Raw genomic sequence first — 22,140 nt, forward strand, 5'->3', positions numbered from 1 at the left:
ACTAATTCTTTTCAGGATAATGATTCTGTGTATTCCTTCTGTCTTATTTTAATGCTTCCTGCATCATTTAATATCTTCCCCACAGAATCCTTCACTATTGCAACTCAAGGCTTGAATTTTTTCTTCAGTTCTTTCAGCTTGTGCAACAACACCAAGCATGTTCTTCCCTTTTGGTTTTCTATCTCTAACTCTTTGCACATGTCATTATAATACTTTAGGATTTCTGTAGTCACTCTTAAATATTTCACTAAAATCGAACCGCTAAAGAAAAGTACCATAGTGGGATAAAATGAATTTCAGATTGTTTAGAGCTTGTTTTAAACCTTACATTAAATTTTTATCTGGCAATTAATTGTAATCCATGAAGCATATATTTATTTGCCTTTTGTTAAGAGGTAAAACTTGCTGGCAAGGGTAAAATTATACCCACCAGCTTTGTTTTGGCTTTCAGGAAGTTGTCTGCATACAATAGAGAAATTGTCAGCATGTTCTAGTTACGGTTTGCTTCAACCTGCTGATTGTTTCTGCCCCATGACCCAAGAAATATGTGATGTTTATATTTTTAATTCTCCTTCTGCCTCCTGTAGGGTAAAAAAAAAAAAAAATACTTGTATGCTCACAACACAGAGAAAACAGAAACCAGAAACTAAAACACAGAGAGTGCTTTATGCTGTTTTAACTGGAGGCCAGACTAGAAATCCAGAATTAATACTTTTGCAATATTCTTTTGAGAGCCTAAGAATCTACTCTACAGGTATATTTGCATATGTACACAAAGATTCACCTACAGAGATGTTCACTACAGTATTGTAGAGTGTCAAAAATTTGGAAACAACCTAAACATCATAGGTAGGAGAATGGCTAAATAATTGTGAAATACTATGCAGCAGTTCATGTATATATATATACACACACACACACGCATACACGGACATATATACGTATAAAAAAACATATATACATACATAAACTGCTGCATAGTATTTCACAATGTATTTAACCATTCTTCATTTCCTATATATATTCATATGTACTCACTTGGAAAAATCTCCAATACTGGTAAGTTTAAAAAATAAGTACTCTATATACTTTTTTGCTGTGTAAATTCAACAATGAAAATATATCTCAGTTATTTTTGCATTAAAAAAAAAATCCACGGACCATGACATTCACCAGAATATCTAAAAACATAAAGATTGAAATATATGAAGTGTTGGTGAGGATATAGAGCAACTGGAACTCTCATACACTGTTGACGGGAGATTAAAATGAGTACAATCACTTTGAAAAACTGTCCGTGGAGTTTCTAATGAAGTTAAACATACACTTACCCTTTGACCCAGTAATTCTACTCCTAGATATTTAAGAGAAATGACTGCTTATGTTCATAAAACAAGTTAGACAAGAATTCTCAGAGCAACTGTATTCATAATACCCAAAAACTAAGAACAAGCCAACGCCCATCAGGAGATGGGATGAACAAACTGTGGAACAATCACACAAGGGAACACAACTTAGCAAAAAGGAACAAACTACTGATACACATAAAACATGGATGAATGTCAAAAAACATTATGTTCAGGACAGACACCAAAGAGTATATACATATCACTTATATGAAGTTTCAAAACAGCAAGACTAATCCATGTTAATAAAAGTCAGAATAGTTATTACCTGAGGAGGGAACTGACTGGAAAGGAAACTTTCTGGAGGGATGGGAATGTTTATGTCTTGATTTGGATAGTGGTCACACAGGTGTACACATATGTTAAAGTCACACAGCTGTTCAACACTTCAGATTAGCACATTTTACATACGTAAATGATACCTCAATAAAGTACTGGGGGAAAGATGGATGGGATAGGAGGGAGGCAGGGGAAGAGTAAGGGAGGCAGGAAGAAGAGAACGAATGGATGGACAAGGCTCACAGAAAAAGTTATCAGAATGAATGGATAAAAAAATGTGGCATATACATAGTATGGAATACTACTCAGCCTTAAAGAAAAATAAGGTGCTGATACATGATGCAACATGGGTGAACCCGGAAAACATGCTGAGTGAAGTCATGCACAAAAGCACAAATATTGTACAGTCTCATTTATAAGAAATAAAATAATAATTACAAAACCCAATGGTTACCACAGTTATGGGGGGAGGTGACAGCGGGCAGAGGAAGATGGAGAATCATTCTTTGGAAAGTACTGAATTTCTGTCTATGGTGGTGGGAAGACTGGCATCGACTAAGGGTAATGGATACACAACTTGACTTTTATAATCGATATCACTAAACTGTACACCAGGAAAAAAGAGAGGGGTCAGGGGAAACAGCAAATAGAATGTTACATATAATTTCACAACAAAAACAGCAGCCAAAAAAAAAGGCTACAGCTGTTGATACTGCTGTTGTTAACTGCCATTGAGTCAGTTCAGACTCACAGCTGTTGATACTGCTGTTGTTAACTGCCATTGAGTCAGTTCAGACTCATGGCGACCCTATGTACAATGGAAGGAAGCACTGACCTGTCCTGCACCATTCTCATAATCATTGCAATTTTTGAGCCCACTGTTGCAGCCACTGTGTTTATCCATCTCATTGAGGGTCTTCCGCTTTTTCGCCGACCCTCTACTTTATCAAGCATGATGTCCTTCTTCAGGGACTGGTCCCTCCTGATATCATGCCCAAAGTACATAAGAGGAAGTCTCTCCATCTTCCCTTCTAAGGAGCATTCTGGCAGTACTTCTTCCAAAACAAGGTTGTTCGTTCTCCTGGCAGTCCATGGTATATTCAATATTCTTCACCAACACCATAATTCAAAGGCATCAGCTTTCCTTATCCATTGGACAGCATTCGAAAGTATATGAGGCGATTGAGAATACCATGGCTTGGTTCAGGTGCACTTTAGTCCTCAAGGTGACATCTTCGCTTTTTAACACTTTAAAGATGTCTTTTGCAACAGATTTGCCCAACGCAATATGTCATTTGATTTCTTGACTGCCCCTTCCATGGGCATTGACTGTGGATCCAAATAAAACGAAATCCTTGACAACTTTAATCTTTTCTCCATTTATCATGATGTTGCTTATTGGTCCAGTTGTGAGAATTTTTGTTTTCTTTATGTTGAAGTGTAATCCCTACTGAAGGCTATTGTCTTGATCTTCGTCAGTAGGTACTTCCAGTCCTCTTGGCTTTCAGCAAGCAAGGTTGTGTCATCTGCATATCATAGGTTGTTAATGAGTCTTCTTCCAATCCTGATGCTGCATTCTTCTTCACATAGTCCAGCTGCTCAAATTATTACTCAGATCAAATAAGTATGCTGAAAGAATACAACCCTGACGCACACCTTTCCTGATTTCAAACCATGCGGTATCCCTTTGTTCTGTCTGAACAACTGCCTCTTGGTCTACTATGTACAGGTTCCTCATGAGCACAATTAAGTTCTCTGGAATTCCCATTCTTTGCTATGTTATCCATAATTTGTTATCCATGGAGCTGAAATGCCTTTGCATAGTCAATAAAACACAGATAAACATCTTTCTGATATTCTCTGCTTTCATTCAGCCAAGATCCATCTGACATCAGCAACGATATCCCTCATTCCACATCCTCTTCTGAATCTGGCTTGAACTTCTGACAGTTCCCTGTCGGTATACTGCTGAAACCACTATTGAATGCTCTTCAGCAAAATTTTACTTGCATGTGATATTAATGGTATTGTTCAATAATTTCCCCATTCTGTTGGATCACCTTTCTTTGGAATGGGCACAAATGTGGATGTCTTCCAGTCCATTGGCCAGGTAGCTGTCTTCCAAATTTATTGGCATAGACAAGTGAGCACTTCCAGTGCTGCATCGGTTTGTTGAAACACCTCAACTCCGTCAGTTCCTGGAGCCTTGTTTTTTGCCAGTACCTTCAGTGAAGCTTGGAACTCTTCCTTCGGTACCATCTGTTCTCTATCATATGCTACCTTCTGAAATGGCTGAACATCGACCAATCCTTTTTGGTACGGTGACGCTGTATTCCTTCCATCTTCTTTCCTGCATCGTTCAATATTTTCTCTGTAGAATTTTTCAGTATTGCTACTTGAGGCTTGATTATTTTCTTAAGCTTTTTCAGCTTGAGAAATCCCAAGCATGTTCTTCCCTTTTGGTTTTCTACCTCCAGGTCTTTGCACATTTCATTACAATACTTTACTTCATCTTCTTGAGCCGCCCTTTGAAATCTTCTGTTGAGCTCTTTTAATTCATCAGTTCTTTCATTCACTTTAGCTGCTTGCCATGGATTGAACTGTGTCCCCCAAAAATATCTGTCAACTTGGCTAGGTCATGATTCCTTTATATGATTGTCTACCATTTTATCATCTGACGTGATTTCCCTATGTGTTGTAAATCCCATCACTATGAGGTAATAAGATGGATTAAAAGATGGATTAGCGGCAGTTATATTGATGAGATCTACAAAATTACATAGTGTCTTAAGCCATCTCTTGAGATATAAAAGACAGAAGTGAGCAGAGAGACTTGGGGACCTCAAACCACCAAGAAAGCAGTGCCGGGAGCAAGGCACATCCTTTGGACCTGAGATTCCTGAGCTGAGATGCTCCCAGACCAAGGGAAAACTGATGCATCACAAGAACCTTCCTCCAGAGCCGACAAAGTCTTCCCCTGGAGCCAGTGCCCTGAATTCAGACTTCGAGCCTACTAGACTATGAGAGAATAAACTTCTCTTGATTAAAGCCATCCACTTGTGGTATTTCTGTTATAGCAGCACCAGATGACTAAGACACTGCTCTATGTTCAAGAGCATGTTTCAAAGTCTCTTCTGACATCTATTTTGGTCTTTTTTCTTTCTTGTCTTTTTAATGACCGTTTGCTTTCTCCATGTATGATGTCCTTGACGTCATCTGGAATAACATCTGTTGATCCTATATAGGTACAAATAAACACTTCATGGGAATAGTTTTCTTAGTTCAGAGGTTTAGGGGCATGGTTTTGTAGGCCTCTCCCATCAATTGGCCTAATACTGTTTTTAGAGTTTCTGCTCTACCTCTTAGTACAGTGAGTAGTGCATGGGGTCTTACAAACTTGTATGCAGCCACCCATGATACAACAATTGGTCTCTATTTTCCTGGAGCAACAGAGAAAGGAGACCCAGCAATCAGTGAAGGAAGTGCACTGCAAATCTAATTGCCTCCGTGAACTACTACTTCCCATTCCATAAGATCAGAAAAAATGGATGGTGCCCAGCTACCATTACTGAATGTTTTGATCAAGTACCCAGTAGTTGGATCCTGATCAAAAGAAGAGAAAAATCATGGAACAGAACTTTAAAAGTCTTACTGGAAACCAGACTTACTGGATACGTTGAGACTGGAGGAACCCCTGAATCTAGTGCCTGGAAACATCTTTTAAGCCTTGAACCAAAACTATCCCACGAAGTCATCTTTAAACTAAACAGCTTAAGCTTATTTAATAAAGAATGCTCACCTTCAGCATTATACTCTTTTAAGGAATTATCTGTATGAAGAAGGCAGAGCTGACACGGCTTATAGACAGAAGCACTATGCCATCCCTCTGCAGCAAAATCTCAAAAAAATGAAGTAAAACAGCTACAAATGTCAATCCTGGAAACCTAAGCATCAAACGAAGGGAGAAAGAACTCAATCAAGCACCGAGCGGAATAAGAAACTGACAGTGAACAGAGAACTAGGAGAGCTATGGAGTGGAGGTCTCCTACCAGCTAACGCAGCACAGATTCACCATCTTGGACTACAGCCACCAAGGACAGGGAGTATAGAAATGCAACTTCATGGAGCTCCCAACAGGAGATGGAGTACCCCGTAACCAAGTATACATGCTTTCCCACCCCCTACCCTTTTTCTCTCTTTTCAGCCTCTGCCGCTTTCCGACGGGCCACAGTCACCCGGCTGGAAAGAAACCATCTCACTGCCACCTGAGTCTGCCCCACCCCCAGTGGCTAGTTACCCCAGGTCCATATTTTTTATTTTTTGTGTTTTTTTGTTTTGCTTTGTTTCTTGTCTCTCTCCCCCTTCCTTCCTTTCCTTTCTCCCACCCAGCTAGTCCCATGTGCCATCCCCACCCCTTCTCAACAGACGTGTGCTGTACTGCTCGGCTAGAGAGCCACTGGCACAGCCTCCCCAGTTCCATGTCACCCCCACCGACTGGCTCCCTCAGAATTTTTTTTGCTTGTTTCTTCTCTCTCTCCCTTCCTTTCCTTTCTCCTACCCACCTAGCCCCCCGTATGCCATCCTTGCCCCTTCTTGATGGGCTGTGCCACACTGCTTGGCTAGAGAGCCACTGGCCCATGGCCTCCCCAGGTCCATGCCACCCCCACCAGCCAGCTCCTTCAATGCCATATTTTTTGTTTGGTTTTGGTTTTTTGTTTCTTCTCTGTCCCTTCCTTCCTTTCATTTCTCCCATCCGCCTAGCTCCATGTGCTGTCTCTGACCATTCTCAAAGGGCCCTGCCGCACTGCTCAGCTAGACAACCACTGGCACACGGCCTCCCCAGGTCCACACTGCCCTCACCAGCTGACTCCCTCAGTGCCATATTTTTGTTTGGTTTGGTTTGGTTTGGTTGTTTCTTCTCTATCCCTTCCTTCCTTTCCTTCCTCCCACCCACCTAGCCTCATATGCCGAACCCAACCCTTCTCGATAGGCCATGCTGCACTGCCTGGCTAGACAGCCACTGGCACATGGCCTCCCTGGGTCCATGCCGTCCCCACTGGCTGGCTCCATGCCGTCCCCACTGGCTGGCTCCCTCAGTGCCACATTTTGTTGTTGTTTTGGGTTTTTTTTGTTGTTTGTTTGTTTGTTTTTTCTCTCTCTCTCCCTTCCTTCCTTTTTTGTCCCCTGCCCACCTACACCATGTGCCATCCCTGCACCTTCTCAAAGGGCTGTGCTTCACCACTCAGCTAGAGAGCCACTGGCACACAGCCTCCTCAGGTCTGTGCTGCACCCCTCCCCCGACCTGCTCCCTCAGCATCATATTTTTTCAGTTTTTTTGCTTTGTTCTTTTTTTTCCATTTCTTCTCTCTCTTCCTTCCTTTTCTTTCTTCCGCCCACCAAGCTCTGTGCGCCACTCCCACCCCTTCTGAAACGGCTGTGCTTCACTGCTCAGCTAGAGAGCCACTGGCACACTGCTTTCCTAAGTCTGTGCCACCATCACCAGCCACCTCCCTCAGTGCAATTTTCTGTTTATTTGTGTTTTTACTTTGTCTGTTTGTTTGTCTTTTCTCTCTCTTCCTTTCTTCCTTTCCATTCTTCTACCTACCTAGCCCCGTGTACTGCCACCCCCCATCTCGATTGGCCATGCTGCACCACTCTGCTAGGGAGCCACAGGCACATGGCCTCCCCGAGTCTGTGCTGTCTCCACAGGTCGGCTTCCTCAGCACATGTTTTATTTTTCTTTATCTTTCCCCTCTTCTCTTTTCCTTCTCCCTCCCAGCTAGGCCCTGTGCTGCCTCCGCCCCTTCCTGAAGGGCTGTGCTGCACCACCTAGCAAGAGACACCGGCTCGCCACCACCCCGATTCTGCCTCGCCCCTGATGGTCAGCTCCCTCAGCACCATATTTATTTATTTCGTTGTTGTTATTGGTTCTGGTTTTTTGGTGTTGTTTCTTCTTTCTCTTTCCCTTCTTTCCTTTCCTTTCTCTGGACCACCTAGCCCCATGCACCACCCATGCCCCATCTTGATAGGCCAAGCCAAACTGCTCAGCTAGAAAGCCACTGGCACATGGCCTCCCCAGGTCTGCCCCACCACCACCCACCAAATCCCACTGTGCTGCCATTTTATTTACTTTTTTCCTTCTATTTATTTATTTATTGCTTCTGTTTCTCTCTCTTCTTTCTCTCAGCCACTTAGCTGTGCACATTACATTCTCTCCCTTCCCTCCTGCCTATCTGCACTGCACACTGAGCACCATGCCCCTGGGTAGCACCAGCACAAAACCTCAGATCCCCGGACATTGCCCCACACCGCTCCCAGCCCTGCCCCACCAGCTTCAGTTTGTGCTGTAAATAACTAATCCTCCCCTCACTGGACCTATCCTGCTGCACCATAGCTGAGCAACCAGCCCTGCCCACCTGGACAAGGTGGTGAGACAGATGTATCACACCCACAGATGAGCAAGTAACAAAACACCGCCAGCCCACCTACTCAGACATAACCAAATAAAACAAAAAAGCGGGACAAAAAAAAATTTACAATCAATAGACAAAAAATAATAATTCCTGAATGTCCCAGAGGCAGCGGACAGTATCAAAACATATATTTAAAAAGGACAGGATGGCTCCAGTAAGCAACCAAAATAAAACACCAGATGAAGTTTTATTTTATTAGAAGTAAAGGCACTAGAACTACCTGATAGGGGATTTAAAAGTCTGATACTCAGGGATCTCTGAGAGATTAGGAAAGAGATGAAGGAAAACACAGACAAAAACAAGGAAAAAATACACAAAATCTTAGAAAATACAGACAAAATCATGAAAAATACAGACAAAGCAATGGAAGAATTCAGGAAAATAATACAGGAACAAAATGTCAAAAAAAAACCAAAAACTAGAAACCATACAAAAACAGCAATTAGAAATCCAAAAAAAAAAAAAAAAACAAGATTTCAGAAACGAACAGTGCAAGAGAAGGTTTTAGGAACAAATCTGAAACAATGTAAGACAGGATCAGCAAAATTTAAGACAAATCACTTTGTATGAGGAAAACTCTGAGAAAAGAATGAAGAAAACCTGAGAACAATGTTGGATACAATCAACAGCAAAAATTTGCACGATTGGAATTCCAGACCAGGGGGAGAAAACAGAAAACAAAGAGAGGATCACTGAAGAATTGCTTACAGAAAATTCACCTAATATCATAAAAGATGAAAAGGTGATCCTCCAAGAAGCTCGATGAACCCCATATAGGACAGGCCCCAAAAGAAAGTCACCAAGACATATAATCACACTCGACAAAACCAAAGACAAAGAACACTGAGAGCAGCTTTAGAAAAATGAAAAGCCACATACAAAGAGGAAATAAGACTAAGCTCTGACTACTCAGCAGAAACCACGCAGGCAAGAAGGCAATGGGATGACATATATAAAGTCTTGAAAGAAAAAATTGCGGACCAAGAATAATATATCCTCCAAAGCTCTCACTCAAATATGGTGGCAAAATTTGGACATTTCCAGATCAACAGAAATTAAGTGAATACATAAAACCAAGCCAAACTTAAACAAGAATTATTAAAGGGAGTCCTTCAGTTAGAGGACAAACATCAGACAACAACCTGAATTTAGGATACAGGACAGCATCAGCCAGATACTAACCTAGGTAAATGAACTCTCAAGGATAAAACAAAACTAAAAGATATACAACAGGAAACCAGAAACATCAGTCTGTAAATGACAACAACATCAAGACAATAAAAGTGGGAATAAACAGTATAGTTATAGAATTTTTCAACTGAGAGGAAATCAAGGCAACATCAAATAATAAGACTGGTTTAAGATCAGAAAGATAGGGGTAAATTTCAAGGTAACCACAAAGAAAGTTAACACACCTACTTATCAAACTAAAGAAGAAAATCATAAAGTCTCAGTAAACACAATGTCATGGATTGAACTGTGTCTCCCAAAAAATATGTGTCAACTTGGTTAGGCCAGGATTCCCAGTATTCTGTGGTTGTCCTCCATTTTGTGATTGTAATTTTATGTTAAAGAGGATTAGGGTGGGATTGATCACATAAAGGGACCAACATAAAGGGAGTTTCCCTGGAGTGTGGCCTGTACCACTTTTATCTCTCAAGAGATTAAAGGAAAGGGAAGCAAGTAGAGAATGAGGACCTCATACCACCAAGAAAGCAGCACTGGGAGCAGAGTGTATCCTTTGAACCCGGGGTCCCTGCACCTCAGAAGCTCCTCGGCCAGGGGAAGATTGAGGACAAGGACCTTCCTCCAGAGCCGGCAGAGAGAAAAAGCTGACAGAGAGCTGATGTCCTGAATTTGGGCTTTTAGAATACTGTACTGTGAGAAAATTAATTTCTTTCTTAAAGCCATCCACTTGTAGTATTTTTGTTAGAGCAGCACTAGATAACTAAGACACATAAAATCTACAAAAATGAGAGAAATGAAAAAAAATCCACAAACAAAAGCAATTGAGCACAAGAGAGTAAGAGGAACAAAGAAAACATCAGCACCACAAAAAAGGCACTACAAAATGACAGCAATAAACGCACACCTATCAATAATCACATCGAAGGTAAATGGCTTAAATGCACTCATAAAGAGACAGAGATTGATGGAACGGATTAAAAAAAATAGGACTCATCAATATGCTGCCTATAAGAGGCACACCTTAGAAACAACAACATAAAAATATTAAAATCAAAGGATGGAAAAATATATGAAGCAAACAGAAAAGACCAGGAGTGGCAATACTAATCTCAGATAAAATAGACTTTAAAACAAAATCCACCATAAAAGACAAGAAAGGACATATATATTGATTAAAAAGGGGCAATCCACTATGAGGACATAACCATAATAAATATCCATGCACCCAATGACAGGGCTTCAAAATACATAAAACAAACTCTAATCACACTGAAAAGAGAAACTGACAGTTCCACAATAATAGAAAGAGACTTGAACACACCACTCTAGGTAAAGGACAGAATATATAGAAAGAAAGTCAAAAAAGATACAGACGGTTTAAAGGCCACAATCAATCAACTTCACCCCTGTAAAAACAGCATGTGGGCAGTATCTGACCTCCTCTAACTTCACAAGGCAAAAGGAGAATCAAGATCAACAGCCCAAGGCTGATTCCTATGAAGCTGGGGTCAAACAGGCCTCCTCTCTCCACCATTTTACCAGTTCTGACACCAACCATTCCTCTCACAACAATCTCTACTTCTCTGCTGGGTTTGATGATTCATTGCAATGGTCACACAGAATTCACAAACCATACTCAGGATTATGGGGTTTATTAGGTTACAATTCAGGCTCAGGAACCTCAAGGATACAGTTCTTCTATCAGGACAACCTCTTCCCAGTCATGCTCGCAGGCACGCCTCTCCCTGGCCCTAGGTCTCTGCCCAAAGGCACTCAGCTTTCTCTCTCCATGGGCCAGGGAGCCCACTATGTCATCTCTTGCTGCTGGGTGTCTCCTGCCAAGTCTCTCTTGCCACCGCTTCTCACCATCTTCAGGGTTACAGTTCACTCTCTTCCCATCTCTGCTTCCAGGAACTTCTCAGCACAGAGATCCCAGATCCAAAGGCTCCTGGCCATTCTCTTTTGGTGGTGGTGGCATCTTCTCTTCTCCACTTCTGGGGTAGCTCATTTCAAAGCCAATGGGGTAGTAAAGCTAACCAATCCACTTGGTCAGCCACAATTACCCTATCACACAGTCCTGCCCAATCACTTGGGTGGGAGTTACAAGATCATGGCTAAAAAGGCAACAGAAAAGTAATCAATTGCACCACAACCTCACAGACATATATAAAATACTCTGACAAGCAGCAACAAAGTATACATTCTCTTCCAACGCACCTGGAACATTCTCCAGAAGAGACCACATCTTAGGCGACAAAGAAACCCTCAACAAAATCCAAAACACTGAGATAATATAAAGCATCTTTTCTGATCACAAGGCCATAAAAGTAGAAATTAATAACAGGAAAGGCAAGGAAAAAAACCAAATACATGGAAACTGAGTAACACATTGCTTAAAAACCACTGAATAATAGAAGAAATCAAAGATGGAATCAAAAAATTTCTAGAATCAAACAAGAATGAAAACACGTCATACCAAAACCTTTGGAAAATAGCAAAGGCAGTGCTCAGAGGTCAATTTATAGCAACAGATGCACACATCAAAAAAGAAAAAAAGGACAAAATCAAAATGTTAGCTATACAACTTGAACAAATAGAAAGAGAACAGCAAAAAAAGCCCACAGCCATTAGAAGAAAGGAAATAATAAAGATCACAGCAGAAATAAATGAAATAGAGAATAGAAAAACAATAGAAAGAATCAACAAAACCAAAAGTTGGTTCTTTGAAAGGATCAACAAAATTGACAAACCACTGGCCAAACTGACAAAAGAAAAAAAAAAAAAAAACAGGAGAGGATGCCAATAACCCAAATAAGAAATGAAATGGGGGACATTAAACAGATCAAACTGAAATAAAAAGGATCATAACAGAGTACTACGAAAAACCATACTCCAACAAATTTGAAAACCTAGAGGAAATGGACAAATTAGTGTACCTAAACTAATACAAATCTGAACAGATCCATAATAAAGAGAAGAGATTGAAAAGGTAATAAACTCCCAACCAAAAAAAAAGGTCAAAACAGCCTGGTACTAGTACGACAACAGACACATTGACCAATGGAACAGAATTGAGAACCCAGATGTAAACCTGTCCACCTACAGTTACCTGATCTTCAACAAAGGCCCGAAGTCCATTAAACAGGAAAAGACAGTCTTTTTAGCAAACGGTTCTTGCAAAACTGGATGTCCATCTGTAAAAAAATGAAACAGGACCCATACCTCACACAATATACAAAAACTAATTCAAAATGGATCAAAGATCTAGATATAAAACCAAAAACTATAAAGATCACAGAAGAAAAGAAGGGTCAACGCTAGATGCCCTAATACATGGCATAAATAGGATACAAACCATAACTAACAATATACAAACACCAGAAGATAGGCTAGATAAGTGGGATCTTCTAAAAATTAAACATTTATGCTCATCAAAATATTTTACTCAAAAGAGTAAAACAAGAACCTAGAGACTGGGAAAAAAAATTTGGCTATGACATATCAGACAGAGGTCTGATCTCTAAAATCTATAGGAAAATCCAACACCTGTACAACAAACAGACAAATAATCCAATTAAAAAATGAGCAAAGGAAATGAACAGACATCTCACCAAAGAAGACATTTAGGCAGCTAACAGACACATGAGGAAATGTTTGCCATCACTAACCACTGTTGTCGTTTGTTGTTAGGTGCAGTTGAGTCAGTTCCGACTCATAGCGAGCCCATGCACAGCAGAACGAAACACTGCCCAGTCCTGCGCCATCTTTACAATCATTGTTATGCTTGAGCTCATTGTTGTAGCCACTGTGTCAACCGACCCCGATTTAGAGAAAGGCAAATCAAAACTACAATGAGATACCATCTCACCCCAACATTACTGGCACGAATCAAAAAAACAGAAAATAGCAAATGTTGGAGAGGCTGCAGGGAGACTGGAACTCTTTTGCACTGCTGGTGGGAATGCAAAATGCTGTGACCATTCTGGAAAACGATATGACACACCTGGAAACCCTTTTAACTCAGTACTGAAGTCACTCCTGTGGTTCACCCTTCAGCCAAAGATTAGACAGCTCATAAAACAAACAATAATACACGTAGCTCAACCATGTAGACAAGACTAAATTGGTACACCAGCCTAGAGGCAAGGACAAGAAGGCAGGAGGGGACAGGAAAGCTGGGTGAGGCTGAGAAAGGGAGAGTGTTGACACGGTGTGGGGTTGACAATCAATGTCACAAAACAATATGTGTATTAATTGTTTAATGAGAAATGAATTTGATCTGTAAACCTTCATCCAAAGCACAATAAAAAAAAATTGACAACCGCAACTCAAAAAGATTAGATAGGAACCTTAGAGGTCTGGGGAGTCCACCTGACATCTAGGTTACACCCACAATAAAGCTCTAATGTTTCTACTTTTTTTTCTTTTTTTTAGCAAACAAGGGGAAAATGTAAATCTTTAACTTCAACTGAGAATTAAGGCAAAAACATAGTTTTTCACACACACACACACACACACACATTCCACAGCAAGAGAAGGAACATGTACCTTTCCTGATAATGTCCTCATTTAAAGCAGTCTCCTCAGAGAATCTCTTTGTTACAAAACAAAATTTTAATTAAAATATTAAAATAGAAAAATTATATGTTTTGGGAATCTAGAAGTATATAGAAAATTCCTTAAACTGCAGACTAGGTGATGACAGAAGCAGCAAAGCTAACTTCTTCCCTTCCTCCATAAAGTTTCATGGAAACGATCATCGGGCTCTGATCTGAGGAAGAAGGGAAATGGAGAACCTGGAGAGACAAGGAGAGACCACTGACATAAGCTAAAGGCCAAGTTCGTGAGTTCTCACGTGGAGAGGCAGTTGTAAAAACAGAGGTCAACAGAGTTTCCTCTAATAAAAAATTTTTAATTTGATTTCATACATACTTAAAACATATGGTACTTAATATATACCACATGCTATTCTGAGTTCTTTCCAAATATTCATTCTTTTATTCTTCATATAAACTCTATGAGGTAACTACTATTATTATCCCCAGTTTACACATGAGGAAACTGAGGCCCAAGGTCAAGCAGGTACTAAGTGGCAGAGTCGGAATTTGAATCAAGGCAAATTGCACACAGAAAACACACTAAAGTTCAAAAAGAAGAGGCTATCCTGAAGAACTAGAGAAAACGCCTCCTCTTGAAGCAGATTTATTAAAGAACAGAAATGCTTAGAAAATATCTAAAATAAAATTTTATTTTATTTCTAAAATTTCTCAACCACATCCAAAAAAGCATTACATCTATAAGCCAGAGCTTTAGAAAAGGAAACAATCAGTAGTGAGGAAAGAACACAGGAAAACATTAAAGAATAAATAAATGCTGAATTTAAAATCATAAGGAAGGCAGTGACAGATAAGATAATGAGAGATTAAACAGAGAGAGCAAATCCAGGATCCAGTAAATATATGATATAAACCCCAGTATAAGAGACTAAAACAGATGGAGCAGAAGCAATGATAACGGAAGAAAACTTTCCCAAGTCAAAAAAGACCTGAGTTCATAGGTCAAAGGGGTGCACTACACACTAGGCAAAATTATTAAAAAGTCTAAGACCTTGTCACAATCTAGTGATAGTTTTGAGAACAAAGAAAAACATCCTATAAGCATCTAGGCAGGGGGTGGGAGGAATGAGTTACAAAAGAAATGTATCAAACTGACATTAGACTTCTTCACAAAACTGAAGACCAGAAGACAAAGGAGCAACTTCTAGAGGTTGAGTCTGGGGAGAGGGAAGGAAGTGGAAGATGGGACCCTAGAACTTCATGCCCACAAGCTAAGTTAATATGAAAGCATTTTCAGACATGCAGGATACAGGGGCTCGTGAAGTGTATTATCAAAGTACCCTTCCTGAGAAATTCTCATCATTATATTCTACATGATCATTCCTTAGAAGTTTATGAGCCATCCAATACAGTAGCCACTAGCCATATGTAGATATGAAGCAGCTAAAGTGTAGCTGGTACAGGAATCAATTTTTTTTATTTTAGGTAATATAAACAGTCACATGTGGATACCCATTGCTGTTGAGTCAATTCCAATTCATAGTGACCCTATCGGACAGGGTAGAACTGCCTCACAGGGTTTCCAAGGAGCACCTGGTAGATTCGAACTGCCAACCTCTTGATTAGCAGCCATAGCTTTTAACCACTACGCCACCAGGATAAAAAAACTATTATATTGGATACCACAATCTACATATCTAAAAGGTAAATCAAAATTTAAAAAGCTAGGAGACAAAAAGCAAGCAATGAACAAGTTAAACCGAAAAAATATAACTGTTTCTATGGTTAAAAATATCATGCAAATGTCAAAAAGCAATTCTTTAAATATAATAAAAATATTAGAAATTCTGTGTCTAACATATTACAATTTCACATTTTACATTGGAAGAAAGAGCCAAACAATATTGTTTCATTCTTAATGTCATTAATCAGAAGAACATGGATCTTTTTTTTTTTTTTAACTATAAGGGTAAAACTGAAGCCGCCACCAAGGTCTCCCCCAGTCTGCCGCAGTTCTCCTCCTCCCTTTCAGCTCGCCAAGCTGACTTTCTAACTGTGGTTTGATACCATCTCACTGTGGCCCTAACCGTGATTTGGATTTAGCACCAGAATTCCGTGCATGCAAGAACCAGGATCTTGGCACATGCGCAGGACCTAAGGAGCTGTAGCCCTGAACTTGACCCCAGACTTGAACATTGCCAGAGAAGAAGATATTTTCCAGCACACCAGGTGCCCAAGCCCATTTGAAAAGCGAGAGGTAACCTTTGCAAAATGACTCAGCACCTGGATCTCCAAATATGGGCATAGGAGGGATCAAGGTTTCAGATTTCAGGCGCCAATCTCTGCCCCCTGGGGACTCAAGGACTTAAAAGCTCCCAGATCCCTTGGGGCAGGAAGCCGTGCTCTTTCAGCTGCTAGGCCCCGTGTTGCTCCTTGTTTGCACAAATGATAAATATCCACTTTGTTTCCCTTGCAACTGGTGGTGTGGTGTCCGTCTTATTTCAATCACCTAATAGGACAGGACAAGAACCCGAGTTCGGTTACAAAACCACCAGCGGAATAAATACAGGATGTATAACTTCTAAATAATTTGAATAAAATAAAAATAATATAATGGTGTAAGAAAATGCTCAAGAGACAATAGCAAATGGAAAATAGTAAGTGGAAGAATCAGTATACAAAACTGTATACACAATGTGCCAACTTTCAAAGTATGAAATTATAATAAAAACTGAAAAAAATACTCGGAAAGTTAACAGTAGTTGACTATGTGATTGTCTATTATTGTGTTTTTTAATTTTCTTCAATGAACATTATTACTTTTATAATCAGAAAAAATTAACATAAAAATAGAAATAAAAGCATAATCATATTTCACCTTTCAGAACTAAATTGACTAGTAACCTCACCTATCTAGAAGACGCCTCACTATAAAAATTTAACCAAAATAGACCCTGAGCTGCCAAAATACACATCACTAAGTCCATGCGTAAGGGCTTGGGTACTTTGTCTATCAAGAGAGCCCCTCATACCTTCCTTTACACATATCTTAATTCCAACAAACTTGGTTATCTAGTGTTCCTGTAGTATTAGGGACACAGGCTCACTGACAACAGTGCAAACTGAGAGCCCTCGGCCTAACAGCAGGAAATATGACAAAAATAAAAAATAGACATAGACACTTCAAAAGCAATCCAGGGGTAATACGACAGAAACATCTCAGTATTATCTCTGTAAAGCACAATAGCAGATATTCACTATAACAGCTCTGAATTAAAACATGTTCAAAGGAGGTCCATTTGAATACAGGCTGATGGGCTGAAGAAGTTAGGAAAGTTCCTAATGCCTTTTAGAGGAAAAAAAATTGATCATAAATGTATAAAATAAAGAGAGTGCTTAAGGAGAATATCCTCAGCTATCCAGAGCAACTCATTCTACTGAGTTCCACATAGTTGAAGTTTTACTATATTGAAAGGACTCTACGGTCGGCTGAGACAACCAATACAAATCTGGAGAACGATCTGGAAGGAAATGATTAATGACTATTTCTTTCCAAGGAAGTTTAAATAGTAAGTAAACAGAGGCATATCTGAATCAGTGTTAACACAGCTACTGGGTTGTGGATATTTTTTGGCTTAAATCCATATTCTAAGCAGGATTTAGGTATCGTGCAGGTAGTTTGGACCTATCAGCTATCAGGGTAAAGTCAGCAGGCCCCACTTCATCATAATCAACAAACTGTGAACCAAAAAAAAAAAAAATTATTCCACCTCCTTTGTACTTGCCTCTTTTACTTCTGCCTTCAAAAAGGGGGCTAGAAAGACAAGGAAGAAACTGATTACGTTTATATCTGTGGGACAAAGATTATGCAAACTGCCAGCGCTCCGCTCCGTTGTTTTTCAGTGTTATCACAAAACAAAACAAAAAGATAACTATTGCATCTGCAGCCCAATGATTTGACAACAGACCTGAATATTTCCTCCTCTTTCAATAAGGCAGAAGACGCCTTTCATTTTATTTATCTATAAGGTACTTATTTGCTGATATGGGACTAATTACTATTTCTGTGAGAGCCTGACAAAGTCTATCTGAGGAACCTGTTTCCTGAGTTACTCTAGAAGCCTCTCATTGCTTTGACATTTGCCAAAATTCCAAGGAACAATTTATTTTAATTCCCCACCCTCCATACTCCTAGGTCTAATAAGAGAAAAACATAATCACAACCATGGTTAGCAGCTCTTCAGCACCCTTGCCTCTCTGACCTTCTATTTGTCTTTCCTTCTTTTTCTTTTAAATAACCTTACAGGGTTTTTTTTTCCACGATTACAAAAGTAATGTATACTCACTGTCACAGTTCAAGCAACACAAAGATACATAAAATAAAAATTAATAATCTCCTCTTTAACACTTTCTCACTCCCCTCCCAAGGAAACCAATGTTAACAGCTTGGTGTATAATTTTCCTACTTCTTCCTCCACTTACACAAACATATATACTTGGTGATTTTTTGGTTTTGTTTGTTTTCAAACAAAAATAGGGTATTATATATACTAATATGCATCTTGCTTTTTTCAGTCTTAAAAACATGCCATGGACATTTTCGGAGTTCATATATAGAGATGTATCATATCCTTTTTAATGGCTGCAAAGTATTCTGTAATATGGATGTCCCTTAATTCATTCAACTATCCCCTCATTCTTTCCCAACTCAAGGACATTTAAGATGGATCTTTGTGCACGTACCTTATGCACTTTAATTTCAGTGACATGGATTCCTAGAGATGGGGTTTCTCAAATTAAACATTTTCCAATGTTTAAAATTTTATCGCTACAAAAAATTAATTTTAAACCTTCAGAATTTCTGTTCCCTTCTTCACTATGCAAAAGTGTGGTATAAACCTTTCACAATGCTTTGCATATTTTATTTTTAAAAGCAGACATTATGTCAAAAAACACCCCTGTCATTTATGCCCATGTGGTTATAAATAAATAAATGCTTAAGTTATGGCTGTGATGGCCAGCATTAAATCACTGTGCAAAGGCTTATGCCCTGGTTTATGAAAGTAGTAATTCATCGTGGAAACTCCACCCCACGGCCACGTGGCAGCAGTAAAGCTGCTCTTACATCCTGTGACTCCCTTCCATTGTGTGACTGTAGAGAGATCGGGACCTACATATTTTCTAATTGTCAAGGGTTAACCTTAAATAGAAGGGGAGATGAGTAAACAGCAATAGATATAAATTGATGGCCATTTTGGGTTTCTAATATCCACAAATTATTTGTAACACAATGAGTAATTCTGCTGGTCTACACTAGAGACTGTTTTCCATACAAAATTAAACCTACAGCCAATAAGTTGGTATTACTAAATGAATCTTGAAAACCGTCTTCAAATATTTTCCAGAGGATCACTGGCTGGATCCTACTTTACATTTTTTTCCCTCTACCTGAGACTCAGACTCTAATTGCAAAGTTAAAAAAAAAAAAAAAAAACCTTAAAGAAATACAATGCTCTTTAAAATTTAACCTCAGACTCCTCCTTGTATCCTAAAGACCTGAATACCAACAGAGATTGTTAAGACACAGCAAGTTTGATACAGAAGTATGTGACATGCAATTAATCTCCATTCATCGCCTGCTCTGCTTGTCAGCAAACAAAGGTTCTACTTTAGAAGGAGATCTGAAGACTTCAATTAAAAACAGTCAGCTAACAAGAAAATAATCTAAGTTAAAGGAAGGTGGCAGGTGCAGAAATGAGTTGTTTACCAAAGTGTCAGTTTTGAACAATACAGGACTGCGTATCAAAAATGCTGAAGGAGTTTCACTGCAAGCTTCTGAAAATAAAAAGGAATTTTCTACCAAGGCTACACAAAAAACTGAAGTATAGTTTAACAAGCTTGTAAGATAGGTTTCATCAAATGACAGACACCAAAAAAGGGATCACTTTATATCTTTAAATGCAAGAGCAGAATTAAACTTCTCGCCACAGTTTCTTCTACCCTGGAAACCAAAGACACTTACAGCCTCTTGTCACAAGCCTAGTATTGAACCAAGAGCCAACTCAACACTAGAGGAAAAGGCTGGATTGCTTCTTCTTAGAAACCCAGATAACTCTCTTTTACCTTGCAAATAGTTTTCTATTCCTAAACTTTAGCCTCACTCGGGTCATAATTAAAATGGATTCTGGAAACCTCACCTCAGAAGAAATATCTAGTTGACGGTTTTCACATAGACGAAATCCAGAGCGGAAACGGCGCTACAAGCAGAGACCAAAAGAACTTGCCAAATATTTCATTAGGAGGCATTTATATCAAAATAACAAAGTAATGGAGATGTAAAACCAATTAAATTGAGAGAAACCGAAAAACTACTGCTTGCCAAGAGCATGACCTGCCCAAAGAAGGCCATCTGTTACGTATGTGCCAAAATGTCACTTAGATGCCAAAAAGCTTAATTCTAAGTGGTTTCCTCCTGAAACCCTATTTAACTGCAGACTCCAAATCTCTGTCTTTCCTAGAAGGTCAGCTACAGGAAAACAAGTAAAACTTCCTTTCACCAGGAAAAGTGTGACCTGAGCAGATGATACTGCCCATTAAGGAAAAGTCTCTTTAGAGCGTTAGTAGTACGTGTTGAGTGTTAGTATGGCCTCAACCTTCTAAAAAGACTGCTTAGACACTATAGTTTCAAAGTAAACACAGCACAATGGGACAACTCTATCTAGACTTGGGTTCAGCATTGAGACCCCCTAGAAATCTGCAGGCTGATAAAGTGAGGCCTGGCGTTTCAGCACTGACAAAAAAACTAAGATGAACCACTAGGCCTCGACCAACAAAGGCTCACCCTGGGAGTCCTTCACAGAACCTCAGGGGCCTCTAAGCAGGAAGGTGAGGATCTTCTGTGAAAGGTGATGGAAGTGGGCAGGCGGGGGGTGGTGATGAAAAGGGAGAAAGCCTGCGGATGTAGGGCGTGGTCCTAAGGGGGAAATGACAGGTAAGGGGCCAACAACCTGGCCTGGAGGAGTTTAGAAGTTGGGGAGGTTATGTGTAGTAAAGTCGCCTTGAGGAAAAAGAAAATGTGGAATTGGAGAGAGAGAAAGGGACCCTGAAGTGAGTGGATGAAAACCTAGTTTTGAAGATTCTAGAAGCCTTGAGTGAAGGAGCTAAAGAGAAAGCCTGGCCTTGGGAGCCCCTGGTGTCTCCTTTCCTCCCTTCAGCTCAGCACTTGAGGGACTTCCCGGGGGGTGGAGGGAGGGAGCTGGGGGCTGGGCCAGGGCGTTACCTTCCAGGAGCCAAAAGACCTCCTCAGGGAGAGTGACGGTGGCCTGCATTTGGCGGGGACGGTAGGAAGGCCGGCGTGTGAGACAGGACAGGGGCGTGAAGGCCTGTTCCAAAGACCGGCGGGCTGGAAGGTGAGGGGAGACCGCCGCGGAGGCACCTGTACCTCTGCCGTCGTCGCCCGCCGCAGCAGCCGGGCCGAGCCGCAGGGCGGGGCCGTGATCCCGGGGCGCGCTCAGGAAGTGGCGCGCGCGGCGGGCCGGGGGGCGCCCCCCGTGGAGCTCGCGGCCGGGGGCTCAGCCCGGAGGTGGGGGCGTGGCGTGCCCGCGCAGGGGGCGCGGGGCACCGTCACCGGGGCTCTGAGGTCCGCTGGTGGCGAGGATGGACGGGCGGGAGGGCCGCACCGTGGAGGCCGACAGGTTTCCCCACAGGCCGGTTGCCAAAACGAGGGACTTCACAAGACTCAAAGGAACCAAGTCTCTTTGAGACTTTCCGACCTAAGCACTGAACAGTTGGCCTAAAGGCTTGGACGCCACAGAGATGCCTGAAAAAGGGTGTGAACAGGCGGAACCCGAGAAAGAGGTTAGTCCAAGCCAAGAAGCGCTGTCCACACCGTCGTTGCTCAGAAAACTAAGGCAGAACGTTCTCTATCTCAGGTAAACCTGGATGTTTAAAGGGAATGATTTTAAGTCCCGGTAAATTATATGAAGCCACCAACATTTGGGAGAGTTGGAGCGGAAGCAGCAGCAATGGACTCAGGAGGACAAAGCGTCCCCCTCTAAGGTTGAAAGGATATGGAGAAAGGAAGGGGTATTGACTTAGTTATCTAGTGCTGCTGTAACAGAAATACCACAAGTGGATGGCTTTAACAAAGAGAAGTTTACTCTCTCAGAGCCCAGTAGGCTAGAAGTCTGAATTCAGGGCTCCGGCTCTAGGGAAAGGTTTTCTGTCTCTGTCAGCTGT

The 22,140-nt window shown here is 40.7% G+C and overlaps 1 protein-coding gene across 2 annotated transcripts in view; it reads right to left on the reverse strand.

Annotated features, from left to right (window-relative positions):
* Positions 1 to 21,371, reverse strand: part of SKAP1 (src kinase associated phosphoprotein 1) — a 297,177-nt gene extending 275,806 nt beyond the window's left edge. The window contains exon 1 of one of the 2 annotated variants that reach the window (XM_010594359.3): positions 21,182 to 21,371. In XM_010594359.3, coding sequence (XP_010592661.2) covers positions 21,182 to 21,230 — 49 coding nt within the window. In that variant the 5' untranslated portion in view covers positions 21,231 to 21,371. Of the gene's footprint in view, positions 1 to 12,455; positions 12,613 to 21,181 lie in introns of those variants that run through there. The other variant, XM_064271181.1, reaches the window with a different exon arrangement.
* Positions 21,372 to 22,140: the final 769 nt, after the last annotated feature.

This window comes from Loxodonta africana, chromosome 18 (genome assembly GCF_030014295.1).
Source record: "Loxodonta africana isolate mLoxAfr1 chromosome 18, mLoxAfr1.hap2, whole genome shotgun sequence".
NCBI lineage: Eukaryota > Metazoa > Chordata > Mammalia > Proboscidea > Elephantidae > Loxodonta > Loxodonta africana.